This window comes from Salvelinus sp. IW2-2015, linkage group LG4q.1:29 (assembly GCF_002910315.2).
Source record: "Salvelinus sp. IW2-2015 linkage group LG4q.1:29, ASM291031v2, whole genome shotgun sequence".
NCBI classification, from domain to species: domain Eukaryota; kingdom Metazoa; phylum Chordata; class Actinopteri; order Salmoniformes; family Salmonidae; genus Salvelinus; species Salvelinus sp. IW2-2015.
The window spans coordinates 28,120,253-28,140,649 of NC_036842.1; the positions used below are offsets into that span (position 1 = coordinate 28,120,253).

Below are 20,397 nucleotides of genomic sequence, written 5' to 3' on the forward strand. Positions count from 1 at the left end.
ATAAAAAAATATTTGGACGAGTAATGTCGGAGCGGCATAGACTAAGATACAGTAGAATAGAATACAGTATATACAGTTGAAGTCAGAAGTTTACATACACTTAGGTTGGAGTCATAAAGACTTGTTTTTCAACCACTCCACAAATTTCTTGCAAACAAACTATAGTTTTGGCAAGTCGGTTAGGACATCTACTTTGTGCGCGACACAAGTAATTTTCCCAACAATTGTTTACAGACATTATTTCACTTATAATTCACTGTATCACAATTCCAGTGGGTCAGAAGTTACATACACTAAGTTGACTGTGCCTTTAAACAGCTTGGAAAATTCAAAAAAATGATGTCATGGCTTTAGAAGCTTCTGATAGGCTAATTGACATCATTTGAGTCAATTGGAAGTGTACCTGTGGATGTATTTCAAGGCCTACCTTCAAACTCAGTGCCTCTTTGCTTGACATCATGGGAAAATCAAAAGAAATCAGCCAAGACCTCAGAAAGAAAATTGTAGACCTCCACAAGTCTGGTTCATCCTTGGGAGCAATTTCCAAACACCTGAAGGTACCATGTTCATCTGTACAAACAATAGTACGCAAGTATAAACACCATGGGACCACGCAGCCGTCATACCGCTCAGGAAGGAGACGCGTTCTGTCTCCTAGAGATGAACGTACTTTGGTGCGAAAAGTGAAAATCAATCACAGAACAACAGCAAAGGACCTTGTGAAGATGCTGGAGGAAACAGGTACAAAAGTATCTATATCCACAGTAAAACAGGTCATATCGACATAACCTGAAAGGTCGCTCAACAAGGAAGAAGCCACTGCACCAAAACCGACATAAAAAAGCCAGACTACGGTTTGCAACTGCACATGGGGACAAAGATCGTACTTTCTGGAGAAATGTCCTTTGGTCTGATGAAACAAAAATAGAACTGTTTGGCCATAATGACCATCGTTATATTCGGAGTAAAAAGGGGGATGCTTGCAAGCCGAAGAACACCATCCCAACCGTGAAGTAAACCATCCCAACCGTGAAGCACGGGGGTGGCAGTATCATGTTGTGGGGGTGCTTTGCTGCAGGAGGCACTTTACAAAATAGATGGCATCATGAGGGAGGAAAATGATGTGCATATATTGAAGCAACATCTCAAGACATCAGTCAGGAAGTTAAAGATTGGTTGCAAATGGGTCTTCCAAATGAACAATGACCCCAAGCATACTTCCAAAGTTGTAGCAAAATGGCTTAAAACTTCTTATGGCTGCAATCCCGGTAACGGGATCGATATCACAAAAACAAAAAAAGTGCAGGGCGCCAAATTCAAAAAACAGAAATCTCATAATTAAAATTCCTCAGACATTCATGTGTCTTATATCATTTTAAAAGGTAATCTTGTTGTTAATCCCACCAAAGTGTCCGATTTCAAATAGGCTTTTCAGCGAAAGCACTASAAACGATTATGTTAGGTCACCACAAAACCACAATAAGCAGCCATTTTCCCAGCGAAAGATAGCTTTCACAAAAACTAGAAATAGAGATAAAATGAATCACTAACCTTTGATTATTTTCATCAGATGACACTCATAGGACTTCATGTTACACAATACATGCATGTTTTGTTTTATTAAGTTCATATTAATATAAAAAAATCTGAGTTTACATTGACGCGACTAGATTCACTAGTTGCAAAAACATCAAGTGACTTTACATAGCCACATCGTTTCAACAGAAACACTCATCATAAATATATGATGATGATAATACAAGTTATACACATGGAATTATAGATATACCTCTCCTTAATTCAACCGGTGTCAGATTTCCAAAAAACTTTACGAAAAAATAAACCATGCAATAATCTGAGACGGAGCTCAGAACAATAGCCAAATTAGCCGCCATGTTGGACTCAACAGAAACCAGAAAATACATGATAAATGTTTCCTTACCTTTGATGAATTCATCAGAATGCAGTCCTAGGAATCCCAGGTCCACAATAAATGCTTGATTTGTTTGTTAATGTCCGTTATTTATGTCAAATTAGCTACTTTGGTTAGCGCGTTTGGTAAACAATTCCAAAGTCACAAAGCGCCTCCACTATAACGTGACGAAATGTCCCAAAAATCCGTAACTGTCAGTAGAAACATGTCAAACGATGTACTGAATCAATCTTTAGAATGTTGTTAACATACATCTTGAATAACGTTCCAACCGGAAAATTAAATTGACTTCAGAAGAGCGGTGAAACGGAGGTCCTCCTCATGTGGAGGCGCATGGTGAATGCGTGATCAGCCCGTGGAAGTGATTACTCATTCCTGTCTCCTTCGGCCCCCCTTCACATTAGATTCATCAGACAAAGTTATATTGACTGTTGACATCTAGTGGAAGCCATAGGAAGTGAAAACTCATCAATGACTCGCTGTGATTTCAATGAGAGCTTGGTTGAAAATTGGCACCCCCAGAAAAAATACAAACAGGAAGTGGAACTTCTCAGGTTTTTTGCCTGCCATGTGAGTTCTGTTATACTCACAGACATTAATTCAAACAGTTTTAGAAACTTCAGAGTGTTTTCTATCCAATATGAATAATAATATGCATATATTAGCAACTGGGAATGAGGAGCAGGCCGTTTAATACGGGCACCTCTGTGCACCTTTCATCCAAGCTACTCAATACTGCCCCTTCAGCCATAAGAAGTTAAGGACAACAAAGTCAAGGCATTGGAGTGGCCATCACAAAGCCCTTACCTCAATCCTATAGAACATTTGTGGGCAGAACTGAAAAAGCATGTGCGAGCAAGGAGGCCTATAAACCTGACTCCGTTACACCAGCTCTGTCAGGAGGAATGGGCCATTTGACCCAAGTTAAACAATTTAAAGGCAATGCTACCAAATACTAATTGAGTATGTAAACTACTGACCCACTGGGAATTTGACGAAATAAATAAAAGCTGAAATAAATCATTGTCTCTACTATTATTCTGACATTTCACATTCTTCAAATAAAGTGGTGATCCTAACTGACCTAAGACATGGAATTTTTACTAGGATTAAATGTCTGGAATTGTGAAAAACTGAGTTTAAATGTATTTGGCTAAGGTGTATGTAAACTTCCGACATCAACTGTACATAAGAGATGAGTAATGCAAAATAAGTAAACATTATTAAAGGGACTAGTTCCCATTATTTAAGTAGTGGTTTAGGGTGTCAGGTAATGGTTGAGGTGATATGATCCTTGACTAGTCTCTCAAAGCACTTCATGATGACAGAAGTGAGTGCTACGTGGCAATAGTCATTTAGTCGTTACCTTTGCTTTCTTGGGTACAGGAACAATGGTGGCCATCTTGAAGCATGTGGGGACAGCAGACTGGGATAGGGAGAGATTGAATATGTCCGTAAACACACCAGCCAGCTGGTCTGCGCATGCTCTGATGCGGCTAGGGATGCCGTCTGGGCCAGCAGCCTTGCGAGGGTTAACAAGCTTAAAATGTCTTACGTTGGCCACAGAGAAGGAGAGCCCACATTCCTTGGTAGCGGGCCGCTTTTGTGGCACTGTGTTGTCCTCAATGCAGGCGAAGGTGTTTAGCTTGTCCGCAAGACGTCGGTGTCCGTGACTAGGCTGGTTTCCCCTTTGTTGTCCGTGATTGTCTGTAGACCCTGCCAAATACGTCTTGTGTTGAATTGCGACTCCACTGTCTCTATACTGACGTTTTGCCTGTTTGATTGCCTTACGGAGGGAATAACTACACTGTTTGTATTTGGCCATATTCCCAGTCACCTTGACATGAGTAAATGCAGTGGTTCACGCATTCAGTTTTGCACAAATGCTTCCATCTATCCACGGTTTCTGGTTAGGGTAGGTTTAAATAGTCAGAGTGGGTACAACATCTCCTATACACTTCATGAGAAACTCAGTCACTGTATCAGTGTATCCATCAATGTTATTCTCAGAGGGTACACGGAACATATCCCAGTCAACATGATCAAAACAATCTTGAAGTGTGGATTCCGATTGGTCAGCCCAGCGTTGAATAGTCGCTAGCACGGGTACTTTGTGTTTGAGTTTCTGCCTATAGGAAGGGAGGAGCAAAATGGAGTTGTGATCAGATTTGCCTAAGGGAGGGCAGGGGTGGGCTATGTAGGCATCTCGGAAGTTGGAGTTGCAGTGGGCGACTGTTTCAGCAGCTCGAGTACTACAGTCAATGTGTTGATAGAACTTCGGCAGCGGTTTCCTAAAAATGTCTTTGTTAAAATCCCCAGCAACAATAAATACGGCCTCAGGATATGTGGTTTCCAGCTTGCATAAAGTCCAGTGAAGGTCTTTGAGGGCTGTCGTGGTATCGGCTTGAGGGGGGAATATACACGGCTGTGACTATAACCGAAGATAATTCTCTCTTCGGAGGTAACACGGTCGGTATTTGATTGCGAGATATTGTAGGTCGGGTGAACAAAAGTACTTGAGTTCCTGTATGTTATCACAATCACACCATGAGTAGTTGATCATGAAACATACACCCCCACCCTCCTTCCCAGAGAGATATTTATTCCTGTATGCGCGATGAACTGAGAACCCACCTATACGGACTCAGACAGTACATCCCGAGAGAGCAATGTTTCCGTGAAACAGATTGTGTTACAATTCCTGATGTGTCATTGGAAGGAAATCCTTCCAGATAAGTCCACTCCGAACACCTCTTCTCCTCTGGCGATGTTTTGGATCAGCCTCTGGAATCACTTAACCTGTCTAGCCCTAGCGGAACCCCCCCCACATTCCACTGAAAAGGCAGCGCGCGAAATTCAAATTTTTTTTGTTGAAATATTTAACTTCCACACATTAACAAGTCCAATACAGCAAATGAAATATAAACATCTTGTGAATCCAGCCAACATGTCCGATTTTTTTAATGTTTTACAGCGAAAACACCACAAATATTTATGTTAGCTCACCACCAAATACAAAAAAGCACAGACATTTCTTTCACAGCACAGGTAGCTTGCACAAAACCCCCAAATAGAGATAGAATTAGTCACTAACCAAGAAACAACTTCATCAGATGACAGTCTTATAACATGTTATACAATAAATCTATGTTTTGTTCGAAAAATGTGCATATTTCAGGTATAAATCATAGTTTTACATTGCAGCTACAATCACAAATATCACCAAAGCAGCTAGAACAATTACAGAGACCAACGTGACATACCTAAATACTCATCATAAAACATTTATGAAAAATACATGGTGTACAGCAAATGAAAGATAAACATCTTGTGAATCCAGTCAATATTTCAGATTTTTGAAGTGTTTTACAGCGAAAACACAATATAGCATTATATTATCTTACGACAATAGCCAAAAACACAACCCATTTATCAGCAGCAAAAGTTAGCGATCGCAAAGAAACAGAAAAAGATATATAATTTTTCACTAACTTTGACAAACTTCATCAGATGACAGTCCTATAACATCAGGTTATACAATACACTTATGTTTTGTTTGAAAATGTGCATATTTAGAGCTGAAATCCGTGGTTATACATTGCGAAAACGTAGCAACTTTTTCCCAGAATATCCGGATATATTTCTGACACTCACCTAATCTGACCAAATAACTCATCATAAACTTTACTAAAAAATACATGTTGTACAGCAAATGAAAGATACACTAGTTCTTAATGCAATCGCCGTGTTAGAATTCTAAAAATAACTTTAGTACGACATACAGCTTACGTTATAGCGAGACAGCGCCTGCAATGAGGGCGGAAAATAGTACTAAACATTTCCCACAGAAATACGAAATAACTTCATAAATGGTTCCTACTTTTGCTGAGCTTCCATCAGAATCTTGTACAAGGGGTCCTTTGTCCAGAACAATCGTTGTTTGGTTTTAGAATGTCCTTTTCTCCTGTCGAATTAGCAACCAAAGCTAGCCAAGTGGCGCGAAGCTGTCCATCTTCACCAAACGCAGAGAACGGAAAAAGCCAAAACTCCCGATAAACTTTCAATAAATCGGATAAAACTATATTGAAAAAACATACTTTACGATGATATTATCACATGTATCAAATAAAATCAAAGCCCGAGATATTAGCCGTCTATAACGAAAGCTTTTCAGAAGGCAATCCAGGGTTCCTTCCCGCGCCTTGCTGAACAAAGGAAATAGTGGTCACGTCATTCCAAGAGCTCTTGTTCGACCTCAGATCAAGCTAGACACCCCATTCCACCTCTCACTGCCTCTTGACATCTAGTGGAAGGCGTATGAAGTGCATGTATATCCATAGATTTCAAGCAAATGAATAGGAAGGCCCTGGAACAGAGCCTCGATTTCAGATTTTTCACTTCCTGTCAGGAAGTTTGCTGCAAAATGAGTTCTGTTTTACTCACAGATATAATTCAAACGGTTTTAGAAACTTGAGTGTTTTCTATCCAATAGTAATAATAATATGCATATTGTACGAGCAAGAATTGAGTACGAGGCAGTTTAATTTGGGAACGATTTTTTACAAAGTGAAAATAGCGCCCCCCTATCCCGAAGAAGTTAAACTGCCTTGGGGGGTACGAACAAAGGATCCAATTTGAGAAAGTCGTATTCCTGGTCATAATGCTGGTGAGTTACCGCCGCTCTGATATTCAAAAGTTATTCCCGGCTGTACGTAATAACACAAAAAAAATCTGGCCTAATAATCTAAGAAATAACACATACAGTCGTGGCCAAAAGTTGAGTGACACAAATATTAATTTTCACAAAGTCTGCTGCCTCAGTTTGTATGATGGCAATTTGCATATACTCCAGAATGTTATGAAGAGTGATCAGATGAAATGCAATAAATTGCAAAGTCCCTCTTTGCCATGCAAATAAACTGAAACCCCCAAAAAACATTTCCACTGCATTTCAGCCCTGCCACAAAAGGACCAGCTGACATCATGTCAGTGATTCTCTCATTAACACAGGTGTGAGTGTTGACAAGGACAAGGCTGGAGATCACTCTGTCATGCTGATTGAGTTCGAAAAACAGACTGGAAGCTTCAAAAGAAGGGTGGTGCTTGGAATCATTGTTCTTCCTCTGTCAACCATGGTTACCTGCCAGGAAACACGTGCCGTCATCATTGTTTTGCACAAAAAGGACTTCACAGGCAAGGATATTGCTGCCAGTAAGATTGCACCTAAATCAACCATTTATCGGATCATCAACAACTTCAAGGAGAGTGGTTCAATTGTTGTGAAGAAGGCTTCAGGGCGCCCAAGAAAGTCCACCAAGCGCCAGGACCATCTCCTAAAGTTGATTCAGCTGCGGAATCGGGGCAACACCAGTACGGAGCATGCTCAGGAATGGCAGCAGGCAGGTGTGAGTACATTAGCACGCACAGTGAGGCGAAGAATTTTGGAGGATGGCCTGGTGTCAAGAAAGGGCAGCAAAGAAGCCACTTCTCTCCAAGAAAAACATCAGGGACAGACTGATATTCTGCAAAGGGTACAGGGATTGGACTGCTGAGGACTGGGGTAAAGTCATTTTCTCTGATAAATCCCCTTTCTGATTGTTTGGGGCATCCAGAAAAAAGCTTGTCCGGAGAAGGTGAGCGCTACCATCAGTCCTGTGTCATGCCAACAGTAAAGCATCCTGAGACCATTCATGTGTGGGGTTGCTTCTCAGCCAAGGGAGTGTGCTCACTCACAATTTTGCCTAAGAACACAGCCATGAATAAAGAATGGTTCCAACACATCCTCCGAGAGCAACTTCTCCCAACCATCCAGGAACAGTTTGGTGACGAACAATGCCTTTTCCAGCAGGATGGAGCACCTTGCAATTAGGCAAAAGTGATAACTAAGTGGCTCGGGGAACAAAACATCAATATTTTGGGTCCATGGCCAGGAAACTCCCCAGACCTTAATCCCATTGAGAACTTGTGGTCAATCCTCAAGAGGCGAGTGGACAAACAAAAACCCACAAATTCTGACAAACTCCAAGAATTGATTATGCAAAATGGGCTGCCATCAGTCAGGATGTGGCCCAGAAGTTAATTGACAGCATGCCAGGGCGGATTGCAGAYGTCTTGAAAAAGAAGGGTCAACACTGCAAATATTGACTCTTTGCATCAACTTCATGTAATTGTCAATAAAAGCCTTTGACACTTATGAAACACTTGTAATTACACTTCAGTATTCCAAAGCAACATCTGACAAGAATATCTAAAGACACTGAAGCAGCAAACTTCGTGGAAATTAATATTTGTGTCACTCAACTTTTGGCCATGACTGTACAAAAACAAAATATTGTAAAGTTGCCTAGGAGCTAGAAGCACGGCTGCACTATCTGTCGGTGCCATTTCTGGCTATTCTACAGTGAACCATTTAAATGTAATGACAAAATGTTGATTTCCGCCTAAATAGACATACCCAAAAGTTACTGCTATTCATGTGTAATTGCATGATTCTGACATGCCAAAACTTGGTATATTTGGAAAGAAGACATCTGTGAGATGAGGAAATAAGATAGGAAGATCAGATATAGGAGTTACATACTTCAGAATACACAAGATCACGCACACACAAAATAACTGTTTATTTTTTTTATTTTGAAAGTCATCTTTCAATGACAATCTATTGGTGAATTGATTCCCAGAGCTGTAAACACATTAGATGGCTTCCACAACATGTGAACAATCAGGAAAAAAACTGGATTGATAGACCTAAACTAAAAATGGACAGAGGGTTTTAGTAAGTGGTGTTAGGTGTGGTCACGGGACGTTTTCAAAGTGTCCCTAAACCTCTCCAAAGTGGCATATATTGGTATTTTCTTCTTGAACTGCACTGTTGGTTAAGGGCTTGTAAGTAAGCATTTCACGGTAAAGTCTACACTTGTTGTAGTCGGCGCATGTGACAAATAAAGTTTGATTTGATTTGTCTGTAAATAAGACAATTCCAGTGCCATTACATATTTGCAATCCCTAAATGCTATTTGTTCAGCGTAAAAACACAATTTCTACCATATCAACCTCACTTAAACATTGTGGTGGTGTTATGGGTTATCCAGAGTACATTCAAGTGTCCTTTCAACCTCTCCAAAGTGTCCGAATGTGGTAATTGCACTGTGGATGTGCCTAAAAGTTATTGTTCACTATAAAAACAAAATCTCTACAACACCAACATCTCTCAAACATTGTGGTAGTGTCGGGGGACATACAGGGCATATCCAAGTGTTTTTCAACCTTCCAAAGTGCCTGAAAGTTTAGCCTAGGCATATCCAATGTATTGGTCCCACATACAAATGAACTGTTTACAAAAACAATATAAAAGCAACAGATACACAAGTTCCAGTCAAAACTTTGGACACACCTACTCATTCCTGGATATTTTTTTTTTTTTTTTTACATAGTAAAATAATAGTGACAACATCAAAACTATGAAATAACACATATGGAATCATGTAGTAACAAAAACAAAAGTGTTAAACAAATCAAAATATATTTTATATTTGAGATTCTACAAAGTAGCCAACCTTTGCCTTGATGACAGCTTTGCACACTTGACATTCTCTCAACCAGCTCCCTGAGGTAGTCACATGGAATGCATTTCAATTAACAGGTGTGCCTTATTAAAAGTTAAGGAAAGAAATTCCACAAATTAATGCATTTGAGACAATCAGTTGTGTTGTGACAAGGTAGGAGCGGTATACAGTGATCCCTCGCCACTTCGCGGTTCACTTATCGCGGATTCGCTATTTCGCGGATTTTCATAATGCATTTTTTTTTTTTTTTTGGTGCATTGTGCTCTGCATTCTGATTCGCTAAAAACTCACTCCCGCTTCTTGTATCAAAACATGCTACGAATTGTGCTATCATTTTGTCGTCTCGTGCAGTTATGTGTACGTACATAAAACAGCTTGGCAAATTTACATTAAGTTGGCCAAATTATCTTGTAATTTCGAACATCTCCTAAACCCATAATAACCCACTGCAGAGCGCAGTCAGGATGCAGCGGCCCAGTCTGAAGAGCAGTGAAACGGCCTACACGTGAGTCACTGTATTTGTATACATGTAATAGTTGCTAATTGTAAAAAAAAAAAAGTTTTCTATTTCGCGGATTTCACTTATCGCGGGTCATTTTCGGAACGTAACCCCCGCGATAAACGAGGGATTACTGTACAGAAGATAGCCCTATTAGGTAAAAGACTAAATCCATATTATGGCAAGAACAGCTCAAATAAGCAAAGAGAAACGACAGTCCATCATTATTTTAAGACATGAAGGTCAGTCAACACGGAACATTTCAAGAACTTGCAGTCACAAAAACCATTGCGCGCTATGATGAAACTGGCTCTCATGAGGACCGCCACAGGAAAGGAAGACTCAGAGTTACCTCTGCTGAAGAAGATAAGTTCATTAAAGTTACGAGCCTAAGAAATGGTCGAATTGCTGCAAAGAAACCACTACTAAAGCACAACAATAAAAAGAAGAGACTTACTTGGGCCAAGAAACACAAACAATGAACATTAGACCAGTGGAAATCTGTCCTTTGGTCTGATGAGTAAAAATGTGCGATTTTTGCTTCCAACCGCCGTGTCATTGTGAGAGACAAAGTAGGTGAAAGGATGATCAACGCATGTGTGGTTCCCACCGTGAAGCATGGAGGTGGTGGTGTGATGGTGCCACTGTCTGTGATTTATTTAGAATTCAAGGCACACTTAACCAGCATGGCTACCACAGCCTTCTGCAGCGATACGCCATCCAATCTGCTTTGCGCTTAGTGGGACTATCATTTGTGTTTCAAAGGGACAATGACCCAACACACCTCCAGGCGGTGTAAGGGCTATTTGTCCAAGAAGGAGAGTGATCGAGTGCTGCATCAGATGACATGGCCTCCACAATCCCCCGACCTCAACCCAATTGAGATGGTTTGGGATGAGTTGGATGGCAGAGTGAAGGAAAAGCAGCCAACAAGTGCTCAGCATATGTGGGAACTCCTTCAAGACTGTTGGAAAAGCATTCCAGGTGAAGCTGGTTGAGAGAATGCCAACAGTGTGCAAAGCTGTCATCAAGGCAAAGGGTGGCTAATTTGAATAATCTCAAATATAACATTTGTTTGATTTGTTTAACACTTTTTTGGTTAATACATGATTCTATGTGTGTTATTTCATAATTTTGATGTCTTCACTATTACTCTATAACGTATAAAATTGTAAAAATAAAGAAAACCCTAGACTGAGTAGGTGTGTCCAAAACTTTTTACTGATACTGTACATAAAAAACGAACTTGGTTACACACGTGTCCTTCACAAAAAAAGGTGCAAAAATAAAAATAAGCTTTACTATTTACAAATGGCAGTCGTGCTTGTTTTACATCCCAGGTGTAGATGATTAGACTTCACTTTCACCGTAGCTTGTGCATGTCGTGAGTCTTTGAAGCAGTCCCTCTCTACCAGGAAACAAAAAGCAAACTGGCATTTCGGACAGAAGATCTGGCATTTTACCCTCCACCCTTGTTTTGTGCAATGCTTGTAGATTTTCCTTTGGTCATGTGTGTTAGATAGTGGCGCTCACCTTGAGTGTGTGGTCTTGTGATGGTTGTGAGGATGCTTTGGGCCCCCAATTCAGCTATTTCCAACACCAGCTGCTCTCGGAAGGCCAACTGGGAAAGAGGAGCTTGACCTTTTGCTTTGGCCATATGCTTGTGGAGAATGAAACTATTTACTGTAGCAATGTCCACAAAGTGTAAAAAAATAAATAATAATAAAATCTACCACTTCCTGGTCTTGTGGAGGACCTGGTAGTAGCCTATCAGAACATCAGATAGGTCGACACCCCCCACGATAGCATTGTAGTCCTTCACAGAAACAGGAATTGGGATATTCTTCCTTTTTCATCCTCCTTGAGACATGGTTGTTATTGAATGCCTTATGCTGTGTGGTGAGTATGGTTACTTCCCTAGTGATCTTCCATTTCACAAAAAGCAGCTTGTTAGTCCTGATCGACCGTATGGTCCCCCTCTCTGCTGTCTTTGTCATGTTGTTTACCTTGGTCTTGGGGAAACCAATTCTGTTAGGATGAATGGTGCCACAAGACATTATTTTATTTTTCAAGAGGTCTATTAAAAGTGGATGTGGAACCATCAGATGGGGTGATTGACACAGCAGGTGTAGATGTTGACCGGCGGTGGCGCTTGCTGGGGAGGGATGGCTTCCAAATGTCATCATCCAAATCCTCTGATTCCTCCACTCTGTTGTGAATTAAATAAATGGATATATTGTTGAAGACACAGAATTACAGTTGACTATATTTATAAAATATTACTGTAAAGTAAACACACTAAGCCTAAACTTTATCTATACAGTGACTCACATAGGTGTGAAGTACACAAAATGCAAACAGTGAGAACCACAAATAAACAATGGCTAGGAGAGTTTAGTGGCCTCTCCAAAGTTACAAGGATGAAACTTAGAACAGTGAACTAATATGAAACATAGGCCTATGTAACAAGTCATTTCTATGTAAACTAAATCCAAAGCACAAATAGCAGATCCAAAGCACAAATAGCAGAAAACTTATCAAAAATTAAATGCATTTCGTAAATTATCGATATCAAGTCATGAAAATAATTTACTTACAGAGCTAAAAGTGGATCCAATCCTTCTAGAAAGCAATCTTCCTCGGCTGAGTCGAAATAATCGTCGCCCAAATCGCTCCCCTGATCCGAGATCGGTATACATAGCTGCCTTTTTTCGAGCTTCGTGTTTGATATTCTAAACCCCCCCCCCCCTTTTTTCTTCATTGAGAAGCGATATTTTATGCTAAAGCGATGAAATTATAGAGAGGAAATCTGTTTACAATGTAATGTAGCGTGCTCGGTGCGTCTCGTCTCTGAGCCAGGTAGCAATAGTTTGCATTACGCATAAAAGGTTCTAGGCCTTGCTTTGTCCCACCCAGGCCAACGGCATATCCCTGAAAAGCTTATCCCATTGGCTACAAGACTGTCAAGGTGCCATAGTGGCCCTGTGTAATGGATGCCTACGGCATGTAAGCAGGTGACGTCATATTTTTGATGAGCAAAGAGTCACTTGGTGGACATTCGATGTTGCCATTAAGTCATACATCATCAGATAACATTGGTAATAGGCTAGATTTGTTCCTACCAACCTAAGGATTAATTTCATACCCCCATGTAGCTATAGGTCAAACACAGACCAAATGGAAGCTTACCTTGTAAGATGTTTGCTGTTTGATGAAAACATTGTGTAAAATAAACATTTTGACTCTCGGGCTGGTGATCAATAACAGTATGTCACAGACTGACAAATAAGACATCATCATGATCTGCAGAGTCCCGGCTCTCGGTGGTGTGAATCGACGTATTCTGTGTTTATTTCGTTTATGCTCCACAGCGCTAACAGGAATGTAGGTAGCAACTATCTTGAAATTAGGTCATTGGCTTGGCCTGCCCTTATACATTCGTATGCCCATATATTGTAGTAAGTCAAATCAAAGTTTATTTGTCACGTGCGCCGAATACAACAGGTGTAGACTTTACAGTGAAATGCTTACTTACATGATCTAACCAATAGTGCAAAAAAGGTATTAGGTGAACAATAGGTAAGTAAAGAAATAAAACAGCAGCAAAAAGACAGGCTATATACAGTAGCAAGGCTACATATAGACACCGGTTAGTCAGGCAGATTGAGGTCACACCAAAGATTTTAAGGCACAGATCAATAACCAAGATACTCAGCTTTCTGCAGACACCCTGCTTTTGCAGCTAGGGGCTACCGTTCTCATTGAACTGAATTGAATAAAAAATCTAATAGGCTCCCCAAATATGGGGACTTTAAATTTAAGTAGGGATGCATGATATCAGAATCGGACGATATTAGCCAAAAATGCCAACATCGGACCAATGTCTAGTTTAACACCGATGTCAAAGCTGACATGCAAACCTATATAACGTTAGGTAGATGACGTAATGACGCCACGAAAAATACAATGCTACACGCGCAACACCGTATTCCTAACCTGGCCCACAATGTCTGCTGTGTGGATCTACTTTGAAGTTTCAAAGGAAGATAACAAAAAGGCCATATGCAACGTTTGTGCTGCTATTATTTCATGAGGGGAGAAAGTGAAATCTTTCAATACCACAAACCTAATTACTCATTTGAAAGTGCATCACCCCCAGACGTTCAGCAACTACCTAGATCAAAAGCAGAAAAAAAACTAAGTGCACGCTTCCAACAACTAAACAAGTTCAAGTTGAGCAGTCATTTGAAAGAGTAAGAACATTTCAGCGAGACACCTCAAAGGTAAAATCCATTAACGCCAAGATAATGGAATTCATTGCCCTTGACAATCAACCGTTCTCTGTCGTGGATGGTGTTGGCTTTCGCCGACTGGTCGGGCACCTCGAGCCCCGGTACACACTACCAAGCAGGCACTATTTTTCAGATGTTGCCCTACCGGAGTTACACAGTATGGTTGAAACGCACATTCATGAGCTACTTGCTATGGGCATCACTGCTATTAGTTTCACAACTGACATTTGGACCATCGATATCAGCCCCATGAGCATGCTGAGTCTAACAGCACAGTGGGTCGACAAGGATTTCGTACTGAGGAAAGCCTTATTGCATGCTCGAGAATGTGCTGATTCTCATACTGCTGCTGCCATTTCAATGGCATTTGAGAACATGTTAGAAACTTGGAAACATGAAAACACTAGCTAGCTCCATTTGTACAACTGACTGGAGAAATAAGCTCATCAACTGCGCCTGGAGCAGATGTGACACCCTCTGTCATGGCATTGAAACGCCTGCTCAACAAAACTTGCAAAAGTACTCTACTAGAGGCTGTGAACAAGTAACTTGTGTCATTCTCTCCGAGCCTCTTTACTGTGTTGCCATCATGCTCGATGCTAGGTACAAGGACCGCTACTTCGATGCAGACAAGAAACAGGGTTTACGTGACACAGCTGGACAAGATGGAAACGGACACAGTGACAGTGCGCACTGAAGAGACCCGCTGACAGAAGAGGCCACGGACAAACAGAGCTGAAACTTCACTGCTTGACATGTATGATGACATCCTGGTTGAGAATGAAACGATTGAACAAATGAACAACGAAACAGCACAGCTAGTAAGTGAAAGAAATAGGTTTTGATTATGTTTTACTGATAATGGGGACATGTGTAAATGGCAACAAAATAATGTTTTGGTCAGTGTTTGTTTCAACTATAACTGTACTAGAATGCTAAAAAGGCAGCAAAAAAAATATTATCGGGTATCGGTCAAATTTTTTTTTTTGGTGCATCCCTACATTTAAGGGGTTAACATTAGTATGTTTATCTTCTCTCAGACAGAGAAGTGGGCATCTCTATCACCATCTAATAGGGGAGGAAGGCTGGGGGAGGAGGAAGGAGTATCAACCACTGTGTGGGGATGATCTCCTATTGAGAACAGTATTAGGTCCATTCAGCTTCTCCACCTCCTCCTAATGACAACAATATCCCATTAATACCTGGGGAGGGGAATGCAAAGGCAGGCAGACAGGGTGTGTGTGTGGAGTTAATGTATACAAAAAAAGAGCAACTACTACCAGTTGTGTTGAAGGGAAACATTTCCACATCAGACTTAGATCGGAATGTTAGCTTTTTGTCTACTTACACATACACGATTCAGAGTGAAGATACCCGATTTCAAGTTTTCATAACTATCGGTAATCTGCCTTTTTGGATGTCGATTATGGCCGATTACATTGCAATCCGTGAGGAAACTGCGTGGCAGGCCGACCACCTCTTACACCAGTGTAGCGTCAAAATGACCTTGTGGCTGCAAGAAGCCAAGATAAGTTGCTAGCTAGCATTAAACTTATCGTATAAAAAATAAAAATTTATCTTCACATAATCACTAGTTATCATCAACCATGTGTGGTTATTACTAGGTTAACTAGCTTGTCCTGCTTTGCATATAATCAATGCGGGGGCCTGTTAATTTATCATCGAATCACAGCCTACTTCAACTTCGCCAAACAGGAGATGATTTAACAAAAGCGCATTCGTGAAAAAAGCACGTAAGTTGCACAAATGCACCTAACCATAAACATCAATGCCTTTCTTAAAATCAACACAGATGTATAATTTTTTAAACCTGCATATTTAGTTAAAATAAATGCATGTTAGCAGGCAATATTAACTAGGGAAATTGTGTCACTTCTCTTGCGTTCTGTGCAAGCCGAGTCAGGGTATATGCAACAGTTTGGGCCGCCTGGCTCGTTGCGAACTGTGTTTCCTCCTAACAAAGACCGTAATTAATTTGCCAGAATTGTACATAATTATGACATAACATTGAAGGTTGTGCAATGTAACAGCAATATTTAGACTTAGGGTTGCCACCCGTTCCGACAAAATACAGAATGGTTCCGTACTTCACTGAAAGAATAAACGTTTTGTTTTCGAAATTATAGTTTCCGGATTTGACCATATTAATAACCAAAGGCTCGTATTTCTGTGTGTTTATTGTAATTAAGTCTATGATTTGATAGAACAGTCTGACTGAGTGGTGGTAGGCAGCGGCAGGCTCGTAAGCATTCATTAAAACAGCACTTTACTGAGTTTGCGAGCAGCTCTTAGCAATGCTTGAAGCACAGCGCTGTTAATGACTTCAAGCCTATCAACTCCTGAGATTAGGCTGGCAATACTAAAGTGCCTATAAGAACATCCAATAGTCAAATGTGTATGAAATACAAATGGTAGAGAGAAATAGTCGACGCATCATAATTCCTATAACTACAACCTAAAACTTCTTAACTGGGAATATTGAAGAACTGGGAATATTAAACCACCAGCTTTCATATGTTCTCATGTTCTGAGCAAGGAACTTAAACGGTAGCTTTTTTACATGGCACATATTGCACTTTTACTTTCATCTCCAACACTGTGTTTTTGCAATATTTAAACCAAATTGAACATTTCATTTGAGACTAAATAGATTGTTATGTATTATGTTAAAATAAAAGGGTTCATTGTTCATTCAGTATTGTTGTAATTGTAATTATTCCAAATATATATAAAAAACGGATGATTAATCGGTATCAGCTTTCTTTGGTCCTCCAATAATCGGTATCGGCATTGAAAAATCATAATCGGTCGACCGCTAGCCTCAATCCCAAAACGCAGAAAGGAAACAAACAAAAAAACAACATTAGCTACAACTGTAGCAGAGTTACACATGGATGGTGATGAAATACTGTAGCCTCTCTCTCCCCCCTCGCTCACTCTGTCACACACATTCCAGCAACAGTGGTTTATCAGGGCTGTGTCGAGGCCTGTCTGCTGCGGTAGTGCCAGTGTGTTAACACACCATTAATCGCTATGAGATACATCACACTGCTCAGAGTCAGAGCGCACACACACACAACTCATCATTCACTGTCCCTTATAACACACTTATAACAGACATCCCACACAGTCGATACACACACCGCCAGACACCACACACAGACCATACACCACACACAGACCATACACCACACAGACAGCTATGTTAGTACAGCAGCCTTACTTGCAAAAATTATAAGAACAATAACAGTGGCCGTATGTGATGCATGTTCCTGCGTGCATGTGACTGACTCACCGTCCTGGCGCCGGGTGAGAGGACTCCCGGAGAAAGGTAGGGGTTGCCAAGGTTCCCCAAGTGTCCCAGGTTGGCTAGGCTACCCAGGTCAGGGATCATCAGTAAAGGATAGCCAGCGTACAGAGATGCCTTGAACAACCCACTGTCGTGTTGCTGTCTCCTCAGAGCTGGGAGAGAGGGAGAGAGAGACACTGTATATAGACATAATGACATTTGAAATGTCTTTATTCTTTTGGAACTTCTGAGAGTGTAATGTTTACTGTTAATTTTCATTTATTTAACTTTTGTTTATTATCTACTTCACTTGCTTCGGCAAGGTTAACATAGGTTTCCCATGTCAATAGATCCCTTAATTGAATTGAAAAAAATTGAGCCAGAGTTAACTTCAACAACCACTGACCAACTGCCTCCTCAGAGCTGGGGGATAGACTAGGGATGGGTTGTTGTCAATCTATTATAATCTGTTTAGTTGCTTTGTTAGCATGTAAGACAGTGACTTCTCTTGTCAACAGGGCTCATTGAATTGAGAGAGAAAGGGAGGGTGTGGGAGATAGGGGGGGGGGAAATGAGGCTGGAGAGAGGAGGATTCTGGAGGAAGAACTGAGCGATTTCCACTAGATGTTCCAGCTGCAAAGTCATAATTGGCTATAACACAAAAATGTATATAATCAAACATTTGCTATTTGGTCTTAATTTAAGTTTAGGCATTCGGTTTTGCAGTGTGTTTAAGGTTATGTTTAAAATCAGATTGTATGACTGTGCCAGCTAGTGACCATTCTGCAGAGCTGCCGCCAAGGCTAGAATGCTTGTGGTTGTTGATTTATTGCTATATGCTCTGTGTTTCTTGTAAGGGGTGTAAGATGACCTAACTCTTTCAATACAGCTTTTTTAAATGAATTGAGAAATAAAGGAATGGACTGGGAGGGAGAGATAAAGGAGGAGAGGATGAAGAGGGGGATATAGAGAAAAGTGGGGGAGAGGGGGACACTCATATGAAGGATCAAAGTGAGAGTTACAGGTATACAGTGTTGTAGTTTTACTATGAGTTTGTGGTGTTTTACCTTCTGCAACGAACTCTCTCTGTCTGACATAACTCTCCCAATCCGGTATGTGATGCTGGGGACGTCTATGACTGACTGCCTGCTGACAAACACACACAAACGTTGTTTGCCAAAAAACACTGGAGATTGGTAGCGAGAAGAAAAAGGTTAGTACCGTAGTTGTTTATATAGTGATTCAATCGTCTGTCCCTAGCTGACTAGATAGTAAAGTTAGCTACCTCGGAGTCAGACGAACTGCTGTTGTTCTCCGTCTCGTTGACCAGTGAAGACTTGACATCGTCCAGGTCCCGCTCAGAGGACACATTCTCGGCGGTCTTTTCCTCCTGCTCCCCCTCATCTTTAAACGAGATCAACTCGTCGTTGGCTCCCAAATCATCTCCTCCTCCTCCGTTCAGCTGCGGCATCTTGAATTTCTAAAAACACACTCACTGTTGTCTTGCCGTGGAAGTGATGTCGTACCCACCGAGTTTCAAAACACCCTGCTAACGTTAGCTAGCTAGTACACTGTATTATTTGGATTTCCAGTGGTTGTAACGAGATTAGCCATGAACAAGACTAGTTGTTGCAAACTCTGCAAAAATAAGCATCCAACGACTGTTCATTGTTAGCTAGCTAACGTTAGTTAGCCATGCTAAGCTAACTAGTTAACTAGCTAGTCGATTCCTGGAGTTGTTCCACTCGTTTCTTGTCGCGTCTTTTATTTTGGGCTAGAAAAACAGGCTAACGTTACAACCCACATCGACGATTCCACGAATAATCGTATACTGGTGTAAAAACAACTAGCAATCTCTTAAAACTGAAAGGGAAAACGAAAACAATGGAAAGTTGTACGTCGCAGAAGTTTAAAACACGCACGCACATAAGTTTGTCCTCCTGCACATACGTTGTCCTCCTACTTAACGTTACCCTCCCGAGTAAAATCAGCCCGAAGAAAAGTCAGCTCATAAGCCTACTTTCTTAATTATTTTGTCGTCCATTATCCTTCAAAAATAGAAAATGCAATCCTTGCGAGTTTGAGAAAAAGTTGAGAAAAAGAAAAAGTCGCTGGTTGTGTAGCGTGTATATGGTCGCGTGGGAAATAATACAAGTCGCTTGGTGTTTCTGAGGTGGAGTGGAAGGAAGAGCTAGGCCGCCGCCGGGAGACTGTGGGTGGGGGAGGAGGGAAAACGGGAGAAGGGAGACTGAGGGAAGACTGGGGGTGGGGGAGGAGGGAAAACGGGAGACTGGAGGAAGAAAGTGGGTGGGTAGGGGAGGCGTTTGGGCAGAGTAATTCCAGTCCAACGATGTATGTGTCAATGGCGCCAGGAGTTTTTCCCATCTGATTTCTTGAGCTGAAAAAAAATATTGGTCAGGGGGAAAGTATATCTATGCAATGTCTGGATTACCAGCCAGATCACCCATGATACAGTGGTATAAGGCACTGTATCTCAGTGCAAGAGGCGTCATTACAGTCCCTGGTTCGAATCCAGGCTGTATCACATCAGGCTGTGATTGGGAGTCCCATAGGGTGGCGCACAATTAAAAATACAAATCAGTTTGCCTCCGCACTGAATATCGCTCAGTTTTACTGTTGTTTCACCACACTGAATTATATTGGATTCCAGCTGGCTTCATGTGCATATTCATAGGAGAGAACTGAAGGATGTAATGGTAGGCTAATGATTATGATGAAGATAATGGTGTTGATAATGCCCGCTCTTCTTCTCTCTTTAATGTGTACTTTTTTCTGTG

At 41.0% G+C, this 20,397-nt stretch overlaps 1 protein-coding gene across 3 annotated transcripts in view; it reads right to left on the bottom strand.

Annotated features, from left to right (window-relative positions):
* The window catches only part of LOC111961773 (transcription factor 7-like 1-B), a 29,190-nt gene extending 9,351 nt beyond the window's left edge, over positions 1 to 19,839 (bottom strand). For 2 of the 3 annotated variants that reach the window (XM_023984299.3, XM_023984297.3), the window contains exons 1-3: positions 18,885 to 19,839; positions 18,667 to 18,748; positions 17,606 to 17,772 (exon numbers count right to left, since the gene is read on the bottom strand). In XM_023984299.3, the coding sequence (XP_023840067.1) occupies positions 17,606 to 17,772; positions 18,667 to 18,748; positions 18,885 to 19,070 (435 nt within the window). In that variant the 5' untranslated portion in view covers positions 19,071 to 19,839. The remainder of the gene's footprint in view (positions 1 to 17,605; positions 17,773 to 18,666; positions 18,749 to 18,884) is intronic. The other variant, XM_023984298.3, reaches the window with a different exon arrangement.
* Between the last annotated feature and the right edge of the window lie 558 nt (positions 19,840 to 20,397).